The 22,663-nt window shown below is 46.0% G+C and overlaps 1 protein-coding gene across 2 annotated transcripts in view; it reads right to left on the bottom strand.

Moving 5' to 3' along the window:
- Nucleotides 1-869: 869 nt before the first annotated feature.
- LOC140408290 (tRNA methyltransferase 10 homolog A-like) overlaps nt 870-22,663 on the bottom strand; it is a 33,486-nt gene continuing 11,692 nt past the window's right edge. For both annotated transcript variants that reach the window (XM_072495279.1, XM_072495280.1), the window contains 4 exons: nt 7,923-7,997; nt 5,141-5,290; nt 4,813-4,918; nt 870-1,791 (listed from right to left, as the gene is read on the bottom strand). In XM_072495279.1, the coding sequence (XP_072351380.1) occupies nt 1,523-1,791; nt 4,813-4,918; nt 5,141-5,290; nt 7,923-7,997 (600 nt within the window). In that variant the 3' untranslated portion in view covers nt 870-1,522. The remainder of the gene's footprint in view (nt 1,792-4,812; nt 4,919-5,140; nt 5,291-7,922; nt 7,998-22,663) is intronic.

Here is a 22,663-nt window from a genome sequence, read left to right as displayed (position 1 = left end):
AGCCTACCGTGGGGAACCTTATCAAACGCTTTGCTGAAATCCATTCCACGTTCTCCCAGTGTCTGCGTGGGTTTCCTCCAGGTGCTCCGGTTTCCTCCCACAGTCCAAAGATGTGGTTAGGTGGATTGACTATGCTAAATTGCCCTTATTGTCCAAAAAGATTAGATGGGGTTACTGGGATAGGGTGGAGATGTGGGCATGGTAGGGTTCTTTCCAAGGGCTGTTGCAGGCTCGATGGACCAAATGGCCTCTTTCTGCACTGTAAATTCTATCATCTATGATTCTCTTCACACAAAGGGTAGTGGAAACCTGGAACGTTCTCCCTCAAAAAGCTGTGCAGAGTCAGGGAGGTCTATCGTAAAATGTCAACTGAGATTTCTTTGTTAGGGCAAGTGTATTACGGATTACACAACCAAGGTAAACAAAGATGCAGATCATAGAGCAAAAATACAACCGGTCATGAATGAATTTAATAGCAGGACAGCCTCCTCCTGTTGAAAGCCCTCAGGAACCACAAACTGCAGGGCAAGTAATGGTGAGAATCAGTTTTTCTGCATTACTTCACAGCTTCTGAATTGACAAGATCCAAGTGGAAGAAATAATTCAAGGTAAGCCAGCACCCGTCATTAAGAATGACCATAATTATTACTGGAATGCAATTTTTGAAACAGCCAGGGAAAGGTTGACTGGTCATTGGTTCTATGGCACATCAGTGTATCATACTGAAATTGAAATAGCATAACCATACTGTAATTGGATGAGCGCGGATAAGCTCCCATGAAAATTGGAGTACGTTCATATGAAAATAAATGTTAGCATTTTGCAGTAACTGTGGACACCGGGAATAATAGAAATACCGAAAGAGACTATTGCGTTTTGAATCGGCTGCATTTGTGTGTATATACATTATGTACAAAGGTCACATTCACAGAGTACATTTCAATCTGGGGGAATAAAAAGTGACAATATTTTCAATCTATTCCGTCACTTTAGAAAGAAATTAGGCATATCTCTGTGCACAATCCAGCCAGGATCCATTAGGGTTAACCCAAATAAACTATAATACGTACACTGGCAATGGCTACAGGCATTGCAATGTAAATTCCAAAAGCTTTAACACAATTCAAAAGCTCTTGTTGAGTTATTAACATATTAGCAATCTTGCTTAAAATATAGTGTTCAAGAAACATCTTTCCAAACTCATGGCACCTTGAGTGTGACGTGAGGATACAAGAAACAAATCATAGAATCCCTACAGTGCAGGAGGCCATTCGGCCCATCGAGTCCACATCGGCTCTTGGAAAGAGCACCCTACTTAAGCCAAAGCTTCACCCTATTCCCAGAACCCAGCAACCCCACCTAACCTTTTTTTGACACAGGCGCAATTTAGCACATCTTTAGAATATGAACCAGAGCATCCGGTGGAAACCCACGCAGACACGGGGAGAAGGCGTCACGAGAGAAACTCAAAAGTCCCGCTTTTGGATCATTTCCCCTGTAAAGTTTAGTCAAACGGAGAGTGCTACATTTCACCATCCATTTCTTCACTGGTCTTTGCGCCTTGCTCTTCATATTTTAATTTACTGAGTTGTTTATTTTCTTGTGCAAGAGCTCCAGATGTTGCTCTCCCATTTTGTACAGAATCACAAGTGTCTGAGTCAGCTCCAGGCTGGTTTTGTTCTGTGCTGACAGGCAGGCAGGCAGGAACTGCTCCTTTGCGTTGTGGCAGCACGGCGAAAAAAGCTTCTTGCCAGTCCTTCTTCTCTAAATAGGCGAGGATTATCTCAAATACTGTGGGAACAAAAGCAATCCTGGTTCAGATACCAGATGGCAGGATGAGCTCAGCATTATATTTACGGTTGCTGACACTCAGTGGAATGGGTTAGAAATGCAGCAAGAAACTGCAATAATGAGTTTTGTTCAGGTTGAAAAGTATATAATCCGTGAATGTGACTCCTTTGTGATCTCACTGAGCCTCGTGGCTCCTCAGAGCCAGAGCAATCTGTTCCCATGCCTACCTTGCTTGAGTGCATGGCCCAAAACTGATTCTCCCTTTACTCTGGTACTTGCACCCCCACTTAGTCATTGAACCCTACAGCATGCGAGGTGGCAATTTGGGTGGTCTTTTGAAAGGGAAATCCGATTCGTCCCACTGCTCTGACTCTTTCTTCATTATAACAGCAATTTCCTTCCCTTTATGCATTTATCCAATTCCCCTTTGAAGGTTATTTTTGACTGTACTCAGGGCAGCACAGTGGCGCAGTGGGTTAGCCCTGCTGCCTCACGGCGCCGAGGTCCCAGGTTCGATCCCGGCTCTGGGTCACCGTCCGTGTGGAGTTTGCACATTCTCCCCGTGTTTGCGTGGGTTTCGCCCCCACAACCCAATGATGTGCAGGCTAGGTGGATTGGCCACGCTAAATTGCCCCTTAATTGGAAAAAATGAATTCAGTACTCTAAATTTAAAACATAAATTATTGACTGTACTCCCAACGCCCTTTCAGACAGTGTAATCCTGTGCAACTACTATGTAAAGAAAATCCTCATCTCTCCTGTGTCCCCTGTAGTTTCACGGTAGCATAGTGGTTAGCACTGTTGCTTCACAGCATCAAGGTTCCAGGTTCGATTGCCGGCTTGAGTCACTGTCTGTGCGGAGTCTGCACGTTCTCCACGTGTCTGCGTGGGTTTCCTCCGGGCGCTCCCACAAGTCCCAAAAGACGTGGTGTTAGGTAACTTGGACATTCTGAATTCTCCCTCCGTGTGCCCGAACAGGAGCTGGAGTGTGGCGACTAGGGGATTTTCACAGTAACTTCATTGCTAATGTAAGCTTACTTGTGACAATAAAGATAATTTAATTTTGATTATTAACCTTGCTGCCAGTGGAGGCAATGTCCGGTTAATTACCCAATCAAAATCCTTCATGGTTCGAAAACCTCGATTAAATCTCCCTGCAACTTTCTCTGCTGCAAGAATGACTCCAGTTATTTTGTTTCTCCACTAAACTGAAGTTCCTCAGCCTGGTATTCTGGTAAATCTCCTCTGCACTCTCTCCAAGATCTTGACATCCATCCTAAAGTGTGGTGTCCACTTTATTAAACACAATACTCCAGCTGAGGCCTAACCAATGATTCATAAAGATCTGGCATAATCTCCTTGCTTTTGCGCTTTATGCTTCTATTTACACTTTCAGCAGAAAATTTGTACTAATATTTTCACCAGATTATACTTCTGTTCGTTCAAAAAAATGTTAAATGATGTGCAACATACTGTGTTGAATGCCAGACTTCTGCACAAACGGTTTTCAAAACACTGAAATTTCACACCTATCTCATTTGTTGCAAATTATACTAATTTACAGAAAGGCTAATTAATTTGTAACATGTCATTTAAATAAATTACTCCAGAAAAGCCCAGCAACCACAGCCCAGTCAGTTTAACTTTGGTGGTGGGGAAGCTTTTAGAAACAATAATTTGGGACAAAATTAACACCTGGGCAAATGCAGGTTAATTCAGGAAAGCCAGCACGGGTTTGTTAAAGGGAAATCAGGTTTAACTAATCTTCTGGAGTGTTTTTTTTTTAATGAGGTAACAGAGAGGGTTGTTAAGGGTAAGACAGTTGATGTGGGGCACATGGACTCACAAAAAAACATTTATTTCATAGAATCATAGACTTTACAGTGTAGAAGGAGGCCATTCGGCCCATCTAGTCTGCACCGACCCTTTGAAAGAGCACCTACCTAAGCCCACACCTCCATCCTATCCCCACCCCCTCCACCAATCCCCGTAACCCCACCTAATCTTTTTTTTTTGGGGGGGGACACTCAGGGCAATTTAGCATAGCCAATCCACCTAACCTGCACATCTTTGGACTGTGGGAAGAAACCGGAGCACCCGGAGGAAACCCACGCACACACTGGGAGAATGTGCAGACTCTGCACAGACAGTGACCCAAGCCGGTATTCGAACCTGGGACCCTGGAGCTGTGAAGCAACTGTGCTAACCACTGTGCTACCGTGCTGCCCCTTTGATACAGTGATACAGTGCCACACAACAGACTTGTGAGCAAAGTCTGAATGCATGGAATAGCAACAACTGGATCCGAAATTGGCCGAGTGACAAGCAACAGCGTAGTGACAAATGGTTGCTTTCATACTGGAAGAAGGTTTATGCTGGAGTTCCACAGGGATCAGTGTTAGGATTCCAGCTCTTCCTGATACATTCCACAATAATTCCACAATTTCAAAATTTGTAGATACAAAACTTGTAAGCATTATGAACTGTGAGGAGGATAGTGTAGGGCTTCAAGCAGGAACTTCAGTTACAGAGAAAGATTGGAGATGTTGGCACCGTTCTCCATGGCGAAGTTGGAGGGAGGGGTATTCAAAATCATGAGGGGTGTGGATAGGGGGAAGCTCGAAGGATCGAGACGAGGAGGGCACAGACTGGGAGGGCACAGACAAAGTAATTGGCAAAGGAGCAATGGAGATATGTGGAAACGCTTTTTCCCACACAGCGAGTGGTTAAGATCTGGCATGCTCTACCTGAGAGTGTGGTGGAGGTAGATTCAATTGTGGCTTTCAACATGGAACTGGAAACATTTGCAGGGCTATGGGAAAAAGGCCAGGGAGTGGCACTAGGTGAACTGCTCCTTCACAGGGCCAGCACAGGCTTGCCAGGCCAAATGGCCTCCTTCTGTGCTGTAACCTATGATTCTATTCTATGATTATTTGTACAAAACATATGAGCTGTATATTAAAAACTGTAGTGAAACTATACATCCCAATCGCAGAGGAAATCTGTGGTTATGATACTTACCGTGATTTACAGTCAACACTTTGCGACTATCCATTTTCACGTAGTTCCCAAGAGGAAGCTGGGCGTGGGCGATTCCGAACTCCAGTGCTTTATTGTGCGTTAAGCCCTGAAATGGCAGCCATGGAAATGCCAAGGTAAGTAATGCTGAATCCATTTTTCTCAAAGCATCTAATTCTCAATTGCGTGGGACTGCAGCTTTTTGAGCGAGCTTCATCAACAACAACTTGAGTTTATACCGTGCCATTAAAGGATTGCACACGTCTGCAGGCTCTGGGTTACCTCCCATCATAGAATGCTAGCTTTGAAGCAGGGAAGATGCACAGTGTACCTTGTGGTGATTGTGGTCCACCAAGCCACCTATGATATAAGCTTTTGTTGCATCCAGATCATTCAGCACATTGGGAGAATCAGAACTCAGGTAAACCAGGTCTTCCTTCTTCATTGCTTCACTGAAGTGCTCGGAGGTAACAGTGATTCCCTAATAAAGTCAAATTGTAACAAAACAGGTCGTTGCCATCAGCAATTCAACAATAGCAGTTTGCAATAATATAACACCTCTAACACAGTGAAATGTCCGAAGGCACCCCACAGCAGTGTTACTAAAAGATGCCACAAGAGGGAATATTAGGACTGATGAGAGGTACATTTTAAGGAGTGTTTTAAAAGGAGAGAAAGGTAGAGAGGCATGAGGTTAAGGGTGGGATTTTCAGAGTGAATGGCCGAGGCAGCTGGAGGCATGGCTTCTGTTAATGCACTGATTAAAATCAGGGATGTGCAGGAGGCCATAATTAGAAAAGTGCAGAGATCTCAGAGGATTGGGGCGGCAGTGGTTAGCTGCCTCACAGCGCCAGGGACCCAGCTTCAATTCCGGCCTTGGGCAACGGTGCGGAGTTTGCATTTCTCCCACTGACTGCGTGGGCTTCCTCTGGGTGTTCCCCAGTCGATGCGTAGGTTAGGTGGATTGGCCATCATAAATTGGCCCTGAAGTGTCCAAAGACGTGTAGGTTAGATGTAATTATGGGGCTACGGGGATAGGGTGGGTGAGTGGGCCTAGGTAATGTGCTCTTTCAGATGGTAGGTGCAGACTCGAAGGGCCGAACAGCCTCCTTTTGCACTGTGGGGATTCTATGATTACAGTGTTGGAGGAGGCCATATAAACAGTGAGGTGAGGAGACCACACAGATCGTGAGAGGTGAGGCCATGAAGGGTTTTGAAAACAAGGATAAGAAATTTAAAATGGAGGTGCAGCCATACCACAAGGTTTTTAAAAGAAACTTGAAAAAAAAAAAAATTTAGATTACCCAATTAATTTTTTCCAATTAAGGGGCAATTTAGCATGGCCAATCCACCTACCCTGCCCCATCTTTGGGTTGTGGGGGCGAAACCCACGCAAACACTGGGAGAATGTGCAAACTCCACACGGAGAGTGACCCAGAGCCGGGATCGAACCTGGGACCTCGGCGCCGTGAGGCAGCAGGGCTAACCCACTGCGCCATCTTGCTGCCCTCATACCGCAAGGTTAATGAGACAGGAAGTGACAGGTGATTGGGACTTGGTGGCAGTTAGAATTTGGACAGCAGAGTTTTGAAGAAGCTCAAGTTAATGGTGGGTGGAAAATTGGAGGCAAACGGGAGCAATGGAAGAGCGAAATCAAGAGGCATACAACTCAACTGATGAATTAAAGTAAAATTCTGACTTCTTCTAAAACAAAGGAATTACATGCATTAGCGTTTAACAGACTCATTCCTCAGCCGTATATATTTCAAGCGCAGATTCTAGAGAAAATCACTTCCTTTATGACAGTTAACCCCAGTTGTCCTCAAGTACATTTGCCAGGGGGCAGCATGGTGACGCAGTGGTTAGCCCTGCTGCCTCACGGCACCGAGGTCCCAGGTTCGATCCCGGCTCTGGGTCACTGTCCGTGTGGAGTTTGCACATTCTCCCTGTGTCTGCGTGGGTTTCGCTCCCACAACCCAAAGATGTGCAGGGTAGGTGGATTGAACACGCTAAATTGCCCCTTAATTGGGAAAAAAATGAATTGGTAACTCTAAATTTATATATTAAAAAAAGTACATTTGCCAGTTTGTTCGGAGCAGGACTGATAGAAACCTGGGAGCAGGTCTTCTCACCCGCAAGAAAGGTCACAAAGTGGACATGGAGAAAGTAAAGTGAACATGGAGGTGAAACCTTAGGAAGGATGTGTTCGACTGTTTTTTTTTTAAAAAAGGTAACGGTGCTCGTTCCTTTTCCTCATGAATCATACATTATTCCCCAGCCAGAAGGCGAGGCTGCAAACCATTTCTTGAGTTCTAGCACTATCTCTGAAGCAGCTCTCCCTTTGTTTCCATGTCTTCCTTTCAGTGATCCATAGCTAAATCTCCCTGGTAACATCAATCAAGGTAAAAAATCTATTTGGTGAAGAAACTTGTTCAGGATGAATCCTGTGCTCTGGCACCTCTGCAATGCAGAACATCGGGTCTGAATACACTTGCCCTAGTGGAGCAGAATGTGCAGCACAAACTTAACAGTTTAATAAATCAAAAGACACTGAAACCACTGCATCCTCGAGCTGTGTGATGAACAAAGAAACGTACAGCACAGATCAGGCCCTTTGGCCCTCCAAGCCTGCACTGACCATGCTGCCCGTCTAACTTAAAAACGTCTACACATCCGGGTCCGTATCCCTCTATTCCCATCCTATTCATGTATTTGTCAAGACGCCCCTTAAATGTCACTATCGTACCTGCTTCCACCACCTCCTCCGGCAGCGAGTTCCAGGCACCCACTATCCTCGGTGTAAAAAAAACTTCCCTCACACATCTCCTCTAAACTTTGCCCCTTGCACCTTAAACCTGTATCCCCTTGTAATTGACTCTTCCAGCCTGGCTAAAAGCTTATGACTATCCACTCTGTCCATGCCACTTATAATCTTGCAGACTTCTATCAGATTGCATGCGGCAAGGGTTTCTCGGAGTATCAAGAGGGTATAAGGTCTCAACACAGAGCCTTATGGAAACAACAGCTCATGACCGTCTGGTCAATCACTGACATGTTAAAACCTTAAGTCAGCAATTCCTGTTCATCAACACTCGTGTGAAATTTCTTCATACCTTCCAGTTGACCCATCCTTTGTCATTCTCATCCATATTCTTCTTCAACTGTCCACTATGGCTCGTCAAATACATCTAATGAGAAATGAGAACTGGAATGAAAACCTACTACTCAAAGTGCATTGTCAGGATTAAAATAAAATTCAAGAGTTTCCATAATACTGTACCAAATCTCGGGAACACCTTAATGAGGGTGGCACAGTGGTTAGCACTGCTGCCTCACAGTGGAGGGACCTGGGTTTGATTTCAGCCTCGGGTGACTGCCTGTGTGGAGGAGTTTGCACTTTCTCTCCGTGTCTGCATGGGTTTCCTCCGGGTGCTCCGATTTCTTCCCACAATGTAGACATGTGCAGGTTAGGTGGATTGGCCATGATCAATGTGGGGGGTTACTGGGATGGGGCGGGGGATTGGGCCTAGGTAGGGTGCTCTTTCGGAGGGTTGGTGCAGACTCAATGGGCCGAATGCCCTCTTTCCACACTGTAGGGATTCTGTGGATCCTTCAGACATATGAATTACATTGCTTGTTCTTACTGAGGTCAAATGTAGTCACTTTTGCACTCAGCAAGACCCCATAAAGAACGCAACCTATTCTTCATTAAATAGCACCATGGGATCTTCAATGTCCCCTGGAATAGGTGAGTAGGCCCTAGATTCTCAACTCGGTCGCAAGATGACAAAACTATGAGGGGAAGAGATGGGTTGAACAGGATAAAATTGTTTCCCTTGGTGGAGAATTCTAGAACCAGGGGACATGAAAGTTAAGTGGCAGCAGGTATAGAGGGGACATGAGGAAAAACTTTTTTATGCAGAGGGAGCTGGGGGTGAGACCCATGCAGACACAGGGAGAATGTACAAACTCCACACAGACCGTGACCTAGGGCCAGGATTGAACCCGGGTCCTCGCCGCCGTGAGGCAGCAGTGCTAACCACTGCACCACCCATTCTGGTGGAGTTGGAAACGAGAAAGAATTGAACAGGCCTGAGGCAGCTTCTTTGAGTGCAAGCCCAGGTTGGTAAAAGTTAAAATGCCACTCCAGGAGAAAACCTGCGGTATGATTCAACAGAAAAAATACTAAGTTCATTTGTGGCGGGTTTTTCAGAGAGTTTCCCGCCGGCTCTGACAGCGAGTTCCCCATCGCTTTCCAATGACACTTAGTCACTTTTTTGGCCCCTGGGGGAGTTTCTCACTGGTTTAGCTCACACTTAGAATTTTCTACAGCACTGGGGAGCTGAACTCAGAGATCAGGCTGCCATTTTGAAAGTGTGCTTCGATCTTTTAGTGAGCGTGTGGGTCACTCCCCACCCATGGACAATGTAAACCCCCCCCCCAGGCACACATAGGCACAAACTCTCTTGCCTAAGGGAGGATGGGCCTTGGGATCCTCCCTCTTCAGGCCCCTCCGCGCTCCCTTACAGAACCCCCAGCTGTCAGCCCCCAATCTCTCAGAGGTCCCTACTAACTTGCTACGCACACCCCAACCCTTCATACCCCCCCCTACCCTCTTTTGATTGGCATGGACCCTGAACCTTGGCACTGGCACCCAGGCAATGTTCCAGGCACCTTGGCAGTGCAAGGGTGGCAGTGCCAAGGTGCCAGCTGGGCAGTGCCAAAGTGCGCGTGTTCCAGGGGGAGGGCCAGGGGGCGACCCTGCACTACCCCATACCACACAGACATCTCAAGATAGCCCGGGTGCCATTCCGCCTGGTCCACCTTTGTGTAGATCCTGCAAGGCGTGAAAGCTGCCGGGAAACCCGTGGGAGGCCTCTCCCGGCATCCACCGGCCGCACCACCCCCGAGCGAGTGTGCAAGGTGACCGCTGGATCATGCCCACTAATGTCTGGGTGACCATCTCGAACCATACACTGGTGGCTTCGATCCTGAAGCATCCTAGGACAGCGTGCTGCAATAACTTCAACATCGGAAGGACACTCATCTTTCATTTCATTTTTAATTCCTATCATTTAAGCCCTCCCTGTGTGTGTCTGTCTTGTGTGTATTTGGGTAGAGAGTGGAATGATAAATGGAGTCAATCATAGATTAGCTCTCCTCATTCTGTCATGATTATTGCATATTTCAACTTTGTTCCTGTTATAAATAGTTGTTGCGTTCAACTTCCAAGCCGGATAGCTGTAGCTTATTGAGCAGTGAAAGGGGCCAAAGATTTTGGGAATCTTACACTAATTATTTGTTAATCCACTTGTGTTGGGACTCCAGGTTCTGTGGGGCAGGAATTGACCATGGTGTCGTAACATAAATTAAAAAGGGACACCAGGTTTGTAGTTTGGAAGCTGCTAAGCATTTTCTTCAAGTGGAAGACTTAACTCTGGTTTATTCACAGGGGCTTCGCAAAGACTTGATAGTTGAATTGCAGGGGATTTCAAATGGGATGCACCAGCTGGAGCTAAGAGGACAGAGGTAATAAAAACTTGTTAAATTTTTTTTACAGTACCCAATTATTTTTTTCCAATTAAGGGGCAATTTAGCATGGCAAACCCACTTAACCTGCACCTCTTTGGGTTGTGGGGTTGAGACCCATGCAGGCACGAGGAGAATGCGCAAATTCTACACAGACAGTGACCCGGGGCTGGGATCAAACCCAGGTCCTCAGCGCCACAGGCAGCAGTGCTAACCACTGCATCACCGTGCTGCCCCAAGAAGGAGGAGGTAATTGATTTGATTGCTAAACATCTAAACTTGATGGCGATGTTATGAGTACAGGGACCCATGAGGTGGTGTAGCATTAGGGACGCCTTTGTGGTGGGGAAAATGAGCGGGAGAGAATTCAGTCACAGTTAGAGCGTGAACAGGAATTAGAACGAATAGAAATGGAAATGCAGAAAAAGCTAAAAGAACTAGTGATGGAAATGAGGAGAGAAATGAGACCAACATTGTGAAGGTAGCGAAAGAGCATAGACAGTCGTAGAGAAATGAAAATTGCTTATTGTCACAAGTAGGCTTCAATGAAGTTACTGTGAAAAGGCCCTAGTCGCCACATTCCGGCGCCTGTTCGGGGAGGCCGGTACGGGAATTGAACCGTGCTGCTGGCCTGCCTTGGTCTGCTTTAAAAGCCAGCTATTTAGCCCAGTGTGCTAAACCAGCCCCTAGAAAAAGAGCTGCGATGTATTGGCCGGGAAATCCGAGGGGGCACTATGTAAGGATCCTCCTGTGAAAACAATGTTTTCCCTGTTTATTTTCTTTTCTTTTGGTTTTTATCATTTTTTGTACCTGGACAATTAATGTACCCATGCCTTTAAGATGGACTTCACCTTTAATTCGAGTGGCTGGTAAACTGAGGACTGACCTGTGACCTCCTGACTAGGCTGGCTACCGGAGCTATTTATATTTCAAAACAGCAGATTCCTGGGAGATCAGTTCTAACACACCTTGATGGACTTGGCGGTTGGCCATTGGACTACTTTGAATTGCCGGGTCTTATCAATGGCCCCTGCCAATTGGTCGGAGTTTTCTCTGGAATGTTCGTTCTTCTGTGTGACGTGTTTGCTCTTCTACTTGTGTTTTGGTCAGAAGCTGGAGGGTCATAGTGTTGAATTCCAAATTTCTTTCTCCGTCAGTCTGGCCTCAATAAAAGTCGAGATGGATTTGCAAGTAAAACAGAAGTTATTTTATTCAGCTTGCAAGCTACCTAGTCCACAGTGATACAGATAACATGTTACTTTCTGCAGCCCCGGGAACTAAGTGAAGGTCCCAGACAAAGAGATCAGTACTCATACATTCAAATGGCATCGTTTCACATACTCGACACCCATAGGTCATCCTATGTCCCTCCTGACTTGTTTGATCTATTCCGATTGGCTCACTTCCAATCCCTTTCTCCGGCCCCCATCAATGCAGCATCATTGCTTTGTAAGAGGGGAAAAATTGTTGTTTGGGAAAAAAATTTCAATAAAACATTTATAAAAAAAAAAAAAAAAAAAAAAAAAAAAAAAATCAATGCAGCATCACTCTCATAGACACACCTCTTCCTGCTTTTTCCATGCGGTCTAAAATCCTTTGTCTCTACTTGCCAGAATCAAAGTGGCTTATTTCTACATTACATTAACTAATATCTCTAAAGTAACTATTTTATACCACATTCGTCATTCCCTCCTTTTATCATTCCATGATAACTGAACTATCCAATCCATAGCTACGGTTCCTCATCTAAAAAGATCCGTCGCTGCATTTCCAATTCCTGTCTTAGCCCCCCTTCATCTGCTTCACCCTCATGGATTTTAACAGTTAAATTTTTTTTTGGTTAAATTTTACCCATCACACATTTAAGGATGGCCAGGCCCACAAAGATGCAGCCGATAGCTACCACTAGATACATGGCCATATTTATCAACCAGTCCTTCCAACCTCCAAATCCCCAGTTACCCCAAGAGCCAGGATCCTGCATTCTGTCCAGGTGATCCCGTATGTTATCCATAAATTTAGTGATGTTATCCCGAACTCCCATGATACACTTGCCCTGCACTATGGCGCATACCCCACCCTCACGGGCCAGAAGATAGTCAAGAGCATACCGGTTCTGCATTGCAAACAACCGTAGCTGAGACAATTCCTTAGTTATTGCCCCGAGGGCTCCCAAGGTTTACTACCCGGGTTTTCCTCAGTTTGCCCTTTAACTAACTTAAGTGTATCTCCCGGTAACCTACGTTCTAGCTGTACTTCCCTTCTCATACACCCCATCCTCTCTCTAGTCCCTTTCACTTCCTCATAGCCTCTTCCTACGCTCTTCTGACAGCCTGATATTACCTTTATTGCACCACTTTTAACACATCCAAAATCGAATTTACATGTATTCCAAAAACAAGGCAATGTCCATATAATGTTCCCTTCCCATCGCCGGGACCGGTGCAACTGCTTCATGACTCCTGCATTCTCCTTAACTTTGATGACCTTCCATGAGTCGATACCATGTCCTCGTATATGGGGGCAGCGAAGAACATCACCTTTGCATAGGTGATGTATCCTTGTAGATTGGTTGGGGCTACACAGATAGATAATATTCCCCTTTTCCATGTCCATCGCCAATAACACGCCAAGCGAAGTGAGGCCAAATATCATACAGACGATGCGTAGACACTCCATCATGCTCCACACCTGTAAAATAGCACTTCTTTTCCCGTGACTGTGGCTGTAACCTTGACTGGCCATTCGGTCTCAAGTAATGGCCGGTATTTGTCCTCCAACTCCCTGTTTCGTCCAGTTCTGTCATAGGCCAGGGTAACGTGATGCAGTGACTGTTCAACGTCTAACGTCCACCACTGGGGGGTGATAGAAATATAGCACTGTTGTCTCATCCTCCATGATGTAACCGTTACCCCCTCATCTCCGCATTCTAGCTGTAGCTGGAAGGTACACAGTAAATCTCGGGCCAACAAGTTACAGTCCAATCCAGTAGTCACTACAACCTGATGCTCTGCAGACTTATTCTCGTAAGTGACTGTCAGAAATAGGATACTCACACACCTGTCCTTGGAACCCTGACAATTGCTGCGTGTGGTCGGATAATGGTAATTTAAGTGCTGATTGCACAGAAGACATGGCTGCCCCGGTGTCGATTACAAATGAGTGATGTTGATCTCCTATCTGCAGAGAGATAATAGGTTCCCTGTCCGATTGGAGAGTCCTTATGGCTAAATTAGCTAGTCAATCCTGTGTTGGGAAAGGGTTTTCCTGGGAGAAGTCAGTGTATCTCGTCTGTCCTCCCCTTGGTGGGTACCCTCTCCTGTGGGTCGGATAATCTCCTTCTACTGCCTGTCTTTTAAAGGGGCATTCCTGTTGCCAGTGATCTACACGGCTGCAATTAAAACATGCATTGCTCCCTCTATTTCTGCCCCGTCCTCTTCTTCCAGTAGACCAATGGCCCCTCAGAGGGGGCTGCGGTTGTAGAGCTATTGATTCGTTCGGTGGGCCAGAAAAAGGGGGTGAGGGTCCCTGTGGGTGGGTTTGGTATCCTCCTCTTCGCTGATCCACCCACCCAAAGTCACTATATTGGGGCTCCTGCTGGTAAACTACCATTTCTGCCGCTTGTTGGGGTCGCAGATCATCCTTTTTCATTACATACTCAGTCTTAACCTTTGTAACTGAGCCTCCTTCTTGGCCTACACCCTCCTTCCAATAAAATCTGACTGCCCTTGCCATCTGGGAAGGGTCGTTCTCTGTCCAATTCATGTTATTACATTTCACAGCAGTAACCACAGAAGGTGGTAGGCAATGCATTAACATAGCACAATATTGAGGGGAATTCTGACCATTTTGATACAGCAAATCGCCTGACTGCCCCCGGTAGATTTCATTAAAATGCTCCAGAAATTCCTCTGGCTCTTCAGTCTTCTTAGGTTTTAGGTCTAAGATAACAGAAAGATTTATGGGCCTTTGAAATGTGCTATTCAACGCATTCAAGATCTGTGTCCTTCTATCGTCGTCTAACGCATAGGCCTGCTGAAGTGCGGCATGACTAGCATAATTCAGGTGGTTAAGATAATTGAGGTACTCTGCTGGGGTTAAAATCTGCTGGACTAGGGCCCAGAGGTCCCTTGAATCAGCTTGATAAATTGAGATGGTAGTTCTCAAGGAATCCACGAAGGCAGCAGGAGATTTTTTCTATCTGGGATTGTAGACATAATAGCCATCATCTCACTGGGTGTCCATGGGAAGTAAACGTCTATCGTGGGGTTCGCTCCCACAGTCACTGCGTCGGGGTTTCGCATCTTCCTAATCGGTAACTGTCTCCGAATGTCACCAGGGGGCACTCTAGCTATTTCCCCTGGTTGTTCCAAGACTTCAACGTCTCTCCCTGTCACTAGGGGGAGTTCTTTCTCTTCAAAAGAAGTTGTTTCAGCTTCCTTTGTTCCCGAATCTTGTGGTTTCTGCTTAGTTTGGAGAGACTTAGGTGATATGCTTACTTTTCCAAATTATTGAATTTTTCTTTTTCTGTCAATTCAAGGCCAGCCATTGAACTACATAGCTCATCTCTTGTTTGACCCGCCTCTTTCCTCTACTTGCGCTTTTTAAAAAAAACTTAAAAATGTTTGAAAATTCAAATTGAATTACTGCAACTTGCAAGCTTAGCTCTGATCTCAACTCAGAACTAAATTTACAATTTGCTTAACACAAACTTGTATAACATTTACAACTTAATTATTTCTTTATCTTAACAATTTTTCTTTTAACAAGTTTTTTTTTCTTTTACATACACATAAGTATTAGCAAAATCAACTATCATCTCCAGATTTACACTTTTTAAAATGGTGTCCATGATCTTCTTTAAGTTTCTATTAATCGCCAGATAAAATGAGATAAACCTTATTTCAAGTAAGTAAAACTTAAGATTCTGGCAATTTCAATCAATTGCTTTCGAAAATAATAACTTTTATCAAAGAGTTGGAGAAACCCACTGGTTTCCTTTAATTAATTCAAAACGTAACTTTGCTGGTGTTCACTGACTCAAAGGAAAGGTATCCGATTACACTACAGACTGGTGCTGTTATCTCAAGGCCTGAGTGAGAAGCACTGTCTGTCTTTAACTTTGCCTGCTGCTGTTAACCCTTTGAGAGACTTCTGCTTCAACCAATATGCAGCATTCCCCACAATCTCAACTAGTCCTCGGAACTGCATTTTTCGCCAATACAGTCCAAGGAGACAATTTTAGCTTAATCAACTATATATTTAAAACACTCACACATAGAGTTGAACCATCTTCAGATTTAAAAACAGTTATACTGGACTGAACCTTCAGTACTGAAGTCCCATCAGCCCCTGAACCCATAAAATAGACTGAACCTTCATTACTGAAGTCCCATCAGCCTCTGAACCCTTATACTTGGAATTGAATCATCATTTGAGATGTCACATCAACCCAAAACCCTAACCCAAGCCGAAACAACAATATGAAATCCCATCAATTAAATTGCTAATCCCCAGACTGACCTGTGATTTCGTCGAGGCGGTCTTTCTGTGCCAACCGCAAGTGACCAGACTAATCAGACGATAAGAAGAGGGGAACAATCAATGCGCGGTCATTTTCCAGTTCTACATTGAGGGCCCTCGTTCCCCATCCTCCTGTTCATAATCAGTCTAATTCTGATTTCGCAGTTGGACCAGGATCGCCCTGAGAAATCCCGGGTTTCGGCACCAAATGTTGAATTCCAAATTTCTTTCTCCGTCAGTCTGGCCTCAATAAAAGTCGAGATGGATTTGCAAGTAAAACAGAAGTTATTTTATTCAGCTTGCAAGCTACCTAGTCCACAGTGATACAGATAACATGTTGCTTTCTGCAGCCCCGGGAACTAAGTGAAGGTCCCAGACAAAGAGATCAGTACTCATACATTCAAATGGCATCAAGTTTCACATACTCGACACCCATAGGTCATCCTATGTCCCTCCTGACTTGTTTGATCTATTCTGATTGGCTCACTTCCAATCCCTTTCTCCGGCCCCTATCAATGCAGCATCACTCTCATAGACACACCTCTTCCTGCTTTTTCCATGCGGTCTAAAATCCTTTGTCTCTACTTGCCAGAATCAAAGTGGCTTATTTCTACATTACATTAACTAGTATCTCTAAAGTAACTATTTTATATCACATTCGTCAATAGCCCTGGTCTCTCTCTCACCTCATGGATTCTTTCTGAAGATCCAAAGTAAAGGCCTTTCACTCTCCTCCGCCTCACTGAACTGCAAATGAATCCAAAGACAAGCCACCAGCTGAAGGCAGGGTCAGTTGTTTAAAAACCTTTTAAAAATCTCATGTGGGGAACTCTTGTTCTTACCTCAGCAAGGTTGGTGGTCATTGTGGTAGAGTTGGAAATAAGTAAGAATCAAACAGGCCTGAGGCTATTTGAGTGGAGGCCCAGGTTGGTAAAAGGTAAAGTGCCACTCCAGAGCAAGACCGATTGTCTGTGAGACCATCTCTAACCATACACTGGTAGCTTTGATCCTTAAACATCCTGGGAGGACAGCCTACTGCAACAACTTCGACATCAGAAGCAAGGACACTCATCATTCATTTCATTTTAATTCCTATTATTTTACCCCTCCTCCTGTGTGTCTCTCTGTTGTGTGTATTTGGCTAGAGGGTGGGACGGTAAAAAGGGAGCCGTTATTCTGTTATAATTGTTGGATTGGATTTGATTTATTGTCACGTGTACCGACGTACAGTGAAAAGTATTGCTCTGCACACAGTTCAGACAGATCATTCCGCACATGAAAACCAACATAGGGCAAACATAAATACACAATGCAAATACATAGACACGGGCATCAGGAGAAGCATAGGAGTGTAGTACTACTCAGTAGAGAAGATGTGAGAAGAGCTCAGATCAGTCCACAAGAGGGTTGTTTAGGAGTCTGGTAACAGCGAGAAAGAAGCTGTTTTTGAATCTGTCAGTGCGAGCTCTCAGACTTTTGAATCTCTTGCATATTTCAACTTTACTCCGGTTATAAATAAACAGTTATTGCGTTCAATTTACAAACCTGGTGGTTATACCTTATTGAGCAGTCAAAGGGGCCAAAGGTTTTGGGACTTGTACACAAATCATTGGTTAATTCACTTATATTGTGACTCCGGGTTCTGTGGGCTGGAATTGACTGCGCACGGGTCCAGGGTGTTGTAACATTGGTAATATTGTTTTAATATTGTTTTAATATCCCGATCCCTAATTATTGAAGGGGTAACTGTAGCCACCAGGGTTGGCCAACTCCCGACGTAAAATGGAGAACAGCAAAGGCTGAAGGGAAATTCAGCCAACACAGGCAGAAACTAGCAGGTGCAAGTTTACTGTGTATTAAACTCTGCAAAAGCCCAGACAGCATTGATACAAGCAGCCATCAGCCATCTGCATAATAAAGTAGCAGCCATCTACATACTGATACGCGATCCCCGGGAACAATTGAAACATTTGAATAAACAAGGCCAAGCCAGACTCCTCGGCGTCAGCAGGAGCCAACACAAAAGGGGTTAACGGAAACCTCAAGACCGCCCATCGATCAAGGAACCGCTCCAGTATTGGAGAAATCGAACCAAGCGATTGGAACGAAGTCCAATCATTTGGAACCAGGTACAGGGTCCGCCCCGAAAGGCGGGAAGCCCCTGGGGGCTATAAAGTTAAGCCCCCAAGTTCAAATCATCCTTCTTGACAGGGTCACCCAGCAACGCGAACCAACCCTTGACCGTGACCTGTTCAACTGCCGCCAAAAGACCGTAAATCTTAAGTCAACGCTCGCTACGAGTTAGGCGCTCCTAGCTACCAGTCCATACCAGCTTTTGAATCCCGCAGACTCAGAACCCGAACGAAAGGCCATTTGTTCCCCTGACCTGGTGGGCCAGTCCGAAGCTAAGTATAGGCCTGTTAGTTATGGAAGTAGCTTAGAAGTAGAATTTATGCATGAGTAGTGATATACTGTGTATAATAAATGTGCTTTGATTTGAATCTTACTAATTGGTGTATTGAGTTATTGATCATTACTTGAACTTGAACCTCGTGGCGGTATCATAAAGATACCTGGCGACTCAAGAGCAAAGGTTATAAAACAGAGCCAATTGAACCAACCAAAAGTTAACATATTACTGGCGACATCCTGACGGGACCCGATCTAGAAGTGGCTTAACCACTCCGGGAGAACCCCAAAATTTGAATTAGAAATCCAATTGGGAACAGAAAAAACCACAAGTGTTCAAGCAGTTCTGATCAATCCTCATAATTCGGAAGGGTGTGTATGCATGCGTAACTAACAGGGCGATAAGGTAAACTGCTAGGTTTTTTGTTGCGACAAAACTGTCGGGAGTTTGTATTCCGGAAAATAGCGAAAGCTGTACCCGTAATTATAGCACCGCCTTAATCCCCCTTGTTCCAAATTTAAGAAAGCATTCAGATAGGAAAGATGGCAATGCAACGCCTCATGAACCCAGAAGAATTCGTGGTCGCAGCGACCAGCAGCAGTAGAGTAGGACAATGTCCCGTTTGGGAAGAAGAAATCAGGAAGTACCTCAAAGGGAAAGGATGGCCCCTTTGGAGCGAATTCTGTAACAATGAGGAAACAGGTCCCGGGAGTATAGGACATACTTAGTGGGAGAATCTGAGCGAGATTCACAAGAAGAGCTTAGGAAAAGCTCGCAAGCCGATGGCAATCGTGTCCTGTTTGGCACAGTTGCGAGGCACAGAGGAGGTCGTTAGGATGCTCCGGAAAGAGATAGAAGGCATACATCGAATGAGCAAGGTCGATGTTAGTGAGGTAGAGAGAGAGAACGTAGAATTGAGGAAGTTGGCAGCAAAAGACGGAGAGGTGGATGATGCCAATTGGGCACACCAGTCTTGTCTGGCGCACTTAAGCAGCTTCCAATCCCAGTACGAAAAGGCCTATCAGGACACGCAACGTGCAGTCCTGGTACGAGAGGAAACCGAGAAGCAGGTAGAGGCATTGCAGAGGCAGTGTAGTGACCTGAAGGCAGCGTTAAGAGCACTCCAAGCTGCCACCACGGAGCAAAGACAAAGCTCACTAGACCACGCAAAGTGCCGGAAGCAGATTGCAGAACTGCAATCTCTGCTTTCAGTTCAAAAAGGATTCCAGGAAACCTTTGGATCACAGCTAGATGAGGAAGACGGCCCTGATTGGGAAGAGTTAAATGCGCAGAGATATGTTCAGGAAACATGTGCGCAGGGAAATCCCCAAAAGAGAAAAGCGCCCCAACCTCCCACAGAGCAGATAGTTCAGGCTCCAATGAACCCAGTCACCACCCATCGCACAGCCACATCGGACGACACGGAATTTCTGTACACCACCCCCTTAACAGTGACCCAATTACGGGACGCGTGCGAGAAAATCAAACCGTTCCTCCCCACCTCAGACCTCCACCACTTCTTTGCCAGAGTTAAACAGCAGGCGACCATGTACAGCCTGGATGAGCGAGAGCATGTGAAGCTCACAGTTTTGAGTTTAGACCCTTCGGTCGTAGCAGCCCTTCCCGACCCACAGAATGTAGGAGGAGGCACCCTTGCAGAAATGCATACCGCGATCCTGGAAGAGATCGGGTATAACAGGGGTAACCCCGTAGATGGCCTCAACAAGTGCAGGCAAAAGAAAACCGAGCACCCCACAGCGCTTGCTGGACGCCTGTGGATCCATTTTGCAGCAGTTTTTGGAGACTTAGACCGCGCCCATTTGTCCCCAGACAACATGGCCAAATGGACCCGCACCCTTATCTCCCATGCCACAGAAACAGGACAAAAAGCTTGTGCCAATTATGATCCCTCAGAGGAGGCTCATAATGAGAAATGGGTCGTAAAAAGATTGTCCCGCGCCTGGGAGCAGTCTGTACAAAACAAACCCGCGGTTAAAAATCCCGAAGAACAGCAGGCAGAAGTAGACATACACGCAGTTAAAACACAACAGAACCCCGCATGGGTAAATGAAGGCAAGAACAGCCCCCACAAAAGTCACAGGAGTGTTACAACTGTGGACAGTTGGGACACTTTGCAAGAGAATGCAATGCCCCACGAAAGCCACAGAGAGCCCAGCAGGCAGGCACCCTGAATAAGAACAAGACAGAGCCCATACATAATGTGAGCACCCGTTCAGATCAGACGGACCTGAACGGAACGGACTGACGGTGTTCTGGCTCCCCCAGTTGGGTCTGAGGCACCCTTTGGGATAGGCCCGGACGACCGGTAGTTTCGGGGACAGCCCATCGAATTTCTCTGGGACACAGGAGGTTCCCGCACCACAATAAATTCCTCCACCATGTTTCAAAAAGACACGTGGCCCACTACAGCCCCATCACCTCAGCGGCTTCACAGGCCACTCACAGCAGGGACACATCACAGCCCCTGTACCCATTCAAATCGGCAACATCACCACCAAGCACCCCGTAGTCTTAGTCGATCTACCCCACACAGCAGAACACATTTTAGGCATAGACTTTATGAATTCCCACAACCTATCCTTTGATCCAGTCAATCAATGTGTCTGGAGAATGGCAAAATCTGCAAGAGCCCCCGCAACGCTCACCATAGGGGACTATGCAAACAAGATTAGTGCAGTCGGCAAATTTTGGTTTAACCCGACCACGATTAGCAAGGACAAGCAGGTTAGGGCAGTGTTACAAAAGAACAGGACAGCATTCGCGACCCACAAACATGACTGTGGCCGGATGACTGGTTCAGTACAAATCACAGGACCTGACCCTAGACCCCAAAAGCAATATGGATTTCCCCAAGAGGCAGAGGGAGAAATCGCAAAAGTAATCGACAGCTTATTAGAGCAGGGCGTACTTAGATCACTAGCCTCCACTAATAATGCCCCGATTTGGCCAGTGAGAAAGCCCGATAGATCACGGCGACTAACCATCGATTACCGGGAACTCAACAAAAGCACCCCCGCAGCAGCCCCCACGGTAGCCACAAGTCCCAAGACTATGCTCAAGCAGGGGCTCAATTCCCGATACTTCAAGGTTTTGGATATCAGTAATGGATTCTGGTCCATTACATTGGCAAAGGCGGGCCAGTACAAATTTGCCTTCACCTTTAAAAATCAACAGTACACGTGGACATGCCTTCCACAAGGATTCCACAACTCTCCCTCCATTTTCCACCGACAGCTGGCAAATGGTTTAGCCAAATCTTCTCGCCCCGAATGTCTGGTCCAGTACGTAGACGACCTACTACTGCAGACAGACACCAAGGAAGAGCACATTGAGCTTCTGTCCGAACTCCTGGAACTCCTACAAGCAATCGGATGTAAAGTTAACCCCAAAAAGGACCAGATTTTGGAAAACAAGGTGATATATTTGGGTACAATTATCACACATGGTAAACGCGAGATCGAGCATAAAAGGATTGACTCGATTGCTAAATTGCCCCTTCCCCAGAATGGTTCAGCCCTCCGGTCGTTTTTAGGACTGGTTGGCTACTGCCGAAACCACATTGACGGTTTCGCCAGCAAGGCAGCACCCCTCTCAGACCTCCTAAAGAAAGGTGCAGCCTGGGAATGGCTTCCGCAGCATACGGATGCTGTGGACTCGTTGAAAAGAGCACTCAGTGCAGCCCCCACACTACAAGTTCCAGACCCGCCTTCCCCCTATGCGATAGAGGTAGCAAGCACAGACCGCACTCTTTCGGCCGTGCTCCTCCAGGAACGGCATGAACAGTTAAGGCTTATGCCTCCAGAGTTTTAGATGCTGTGGAGCAGGGAATTTCAGCCTGTGAAAGGCACCTGCTCGCAGTTTTTTGGGCAGTACAGTATTTTTCTTACATAACCGGACTGAACCCCATCACAATCCTGACGGAACCCCCCCCCCCCCCAACCCAACTTTTACTGGACGGACGACTTAAGGACGGTACCGTCAGTCAAATAAGAGCAGCGAGATGGACCCTTCTTTTGCAGGGACGGGACATCACTGTTAAAAGGACAAAGACCCACACCTTTTTAGCCGATAACCTGCAGTACCCCGGAACCCCCCATGAATGTGACATTACCTATCCACACCACAACACAGACCCCTTTATTGCTAAAACACCCCCCAGAAAGATAGGTAGTTCAACCCAGAGCCCCAAGCACACAGACACGTGCAAACCCATTAGGATATATGTGGATGGATCTTCCACAATATTAAGAAGGGAAGCGCAGAACAGGATGCGGCATTTACGCCGAGGACACGCAGGGACGCGCCCTAGAAGAAATAGCAATAAAACTTCCAGGACACTTAGGCGCGCAGGAGCAGAACTTGCGGCCGTCG

The sequence above is a fragment of the Scyliorhinus torazame genome, chromosome 3 (genome assembly GCF_047496885.1).
Source record: "Scyliorhinus torazame isolate Kashiwa2021f chromosome 3, sScyTor2.1, whole genome shotgun sequence".
Taxonomy (NCBI): domain Eukaryota; kingdom Metazoa; phylum Chordata; class Chondrichthyes; order Carcharhiniformes; family Scyliorhinidae; genus Scyliorhinus; species Scyliorhinus torazame.
Note: the sequence above shows the minus strand (reverse complement) of the source record. Positions and strands in the feature narration are given on the sequence as shown.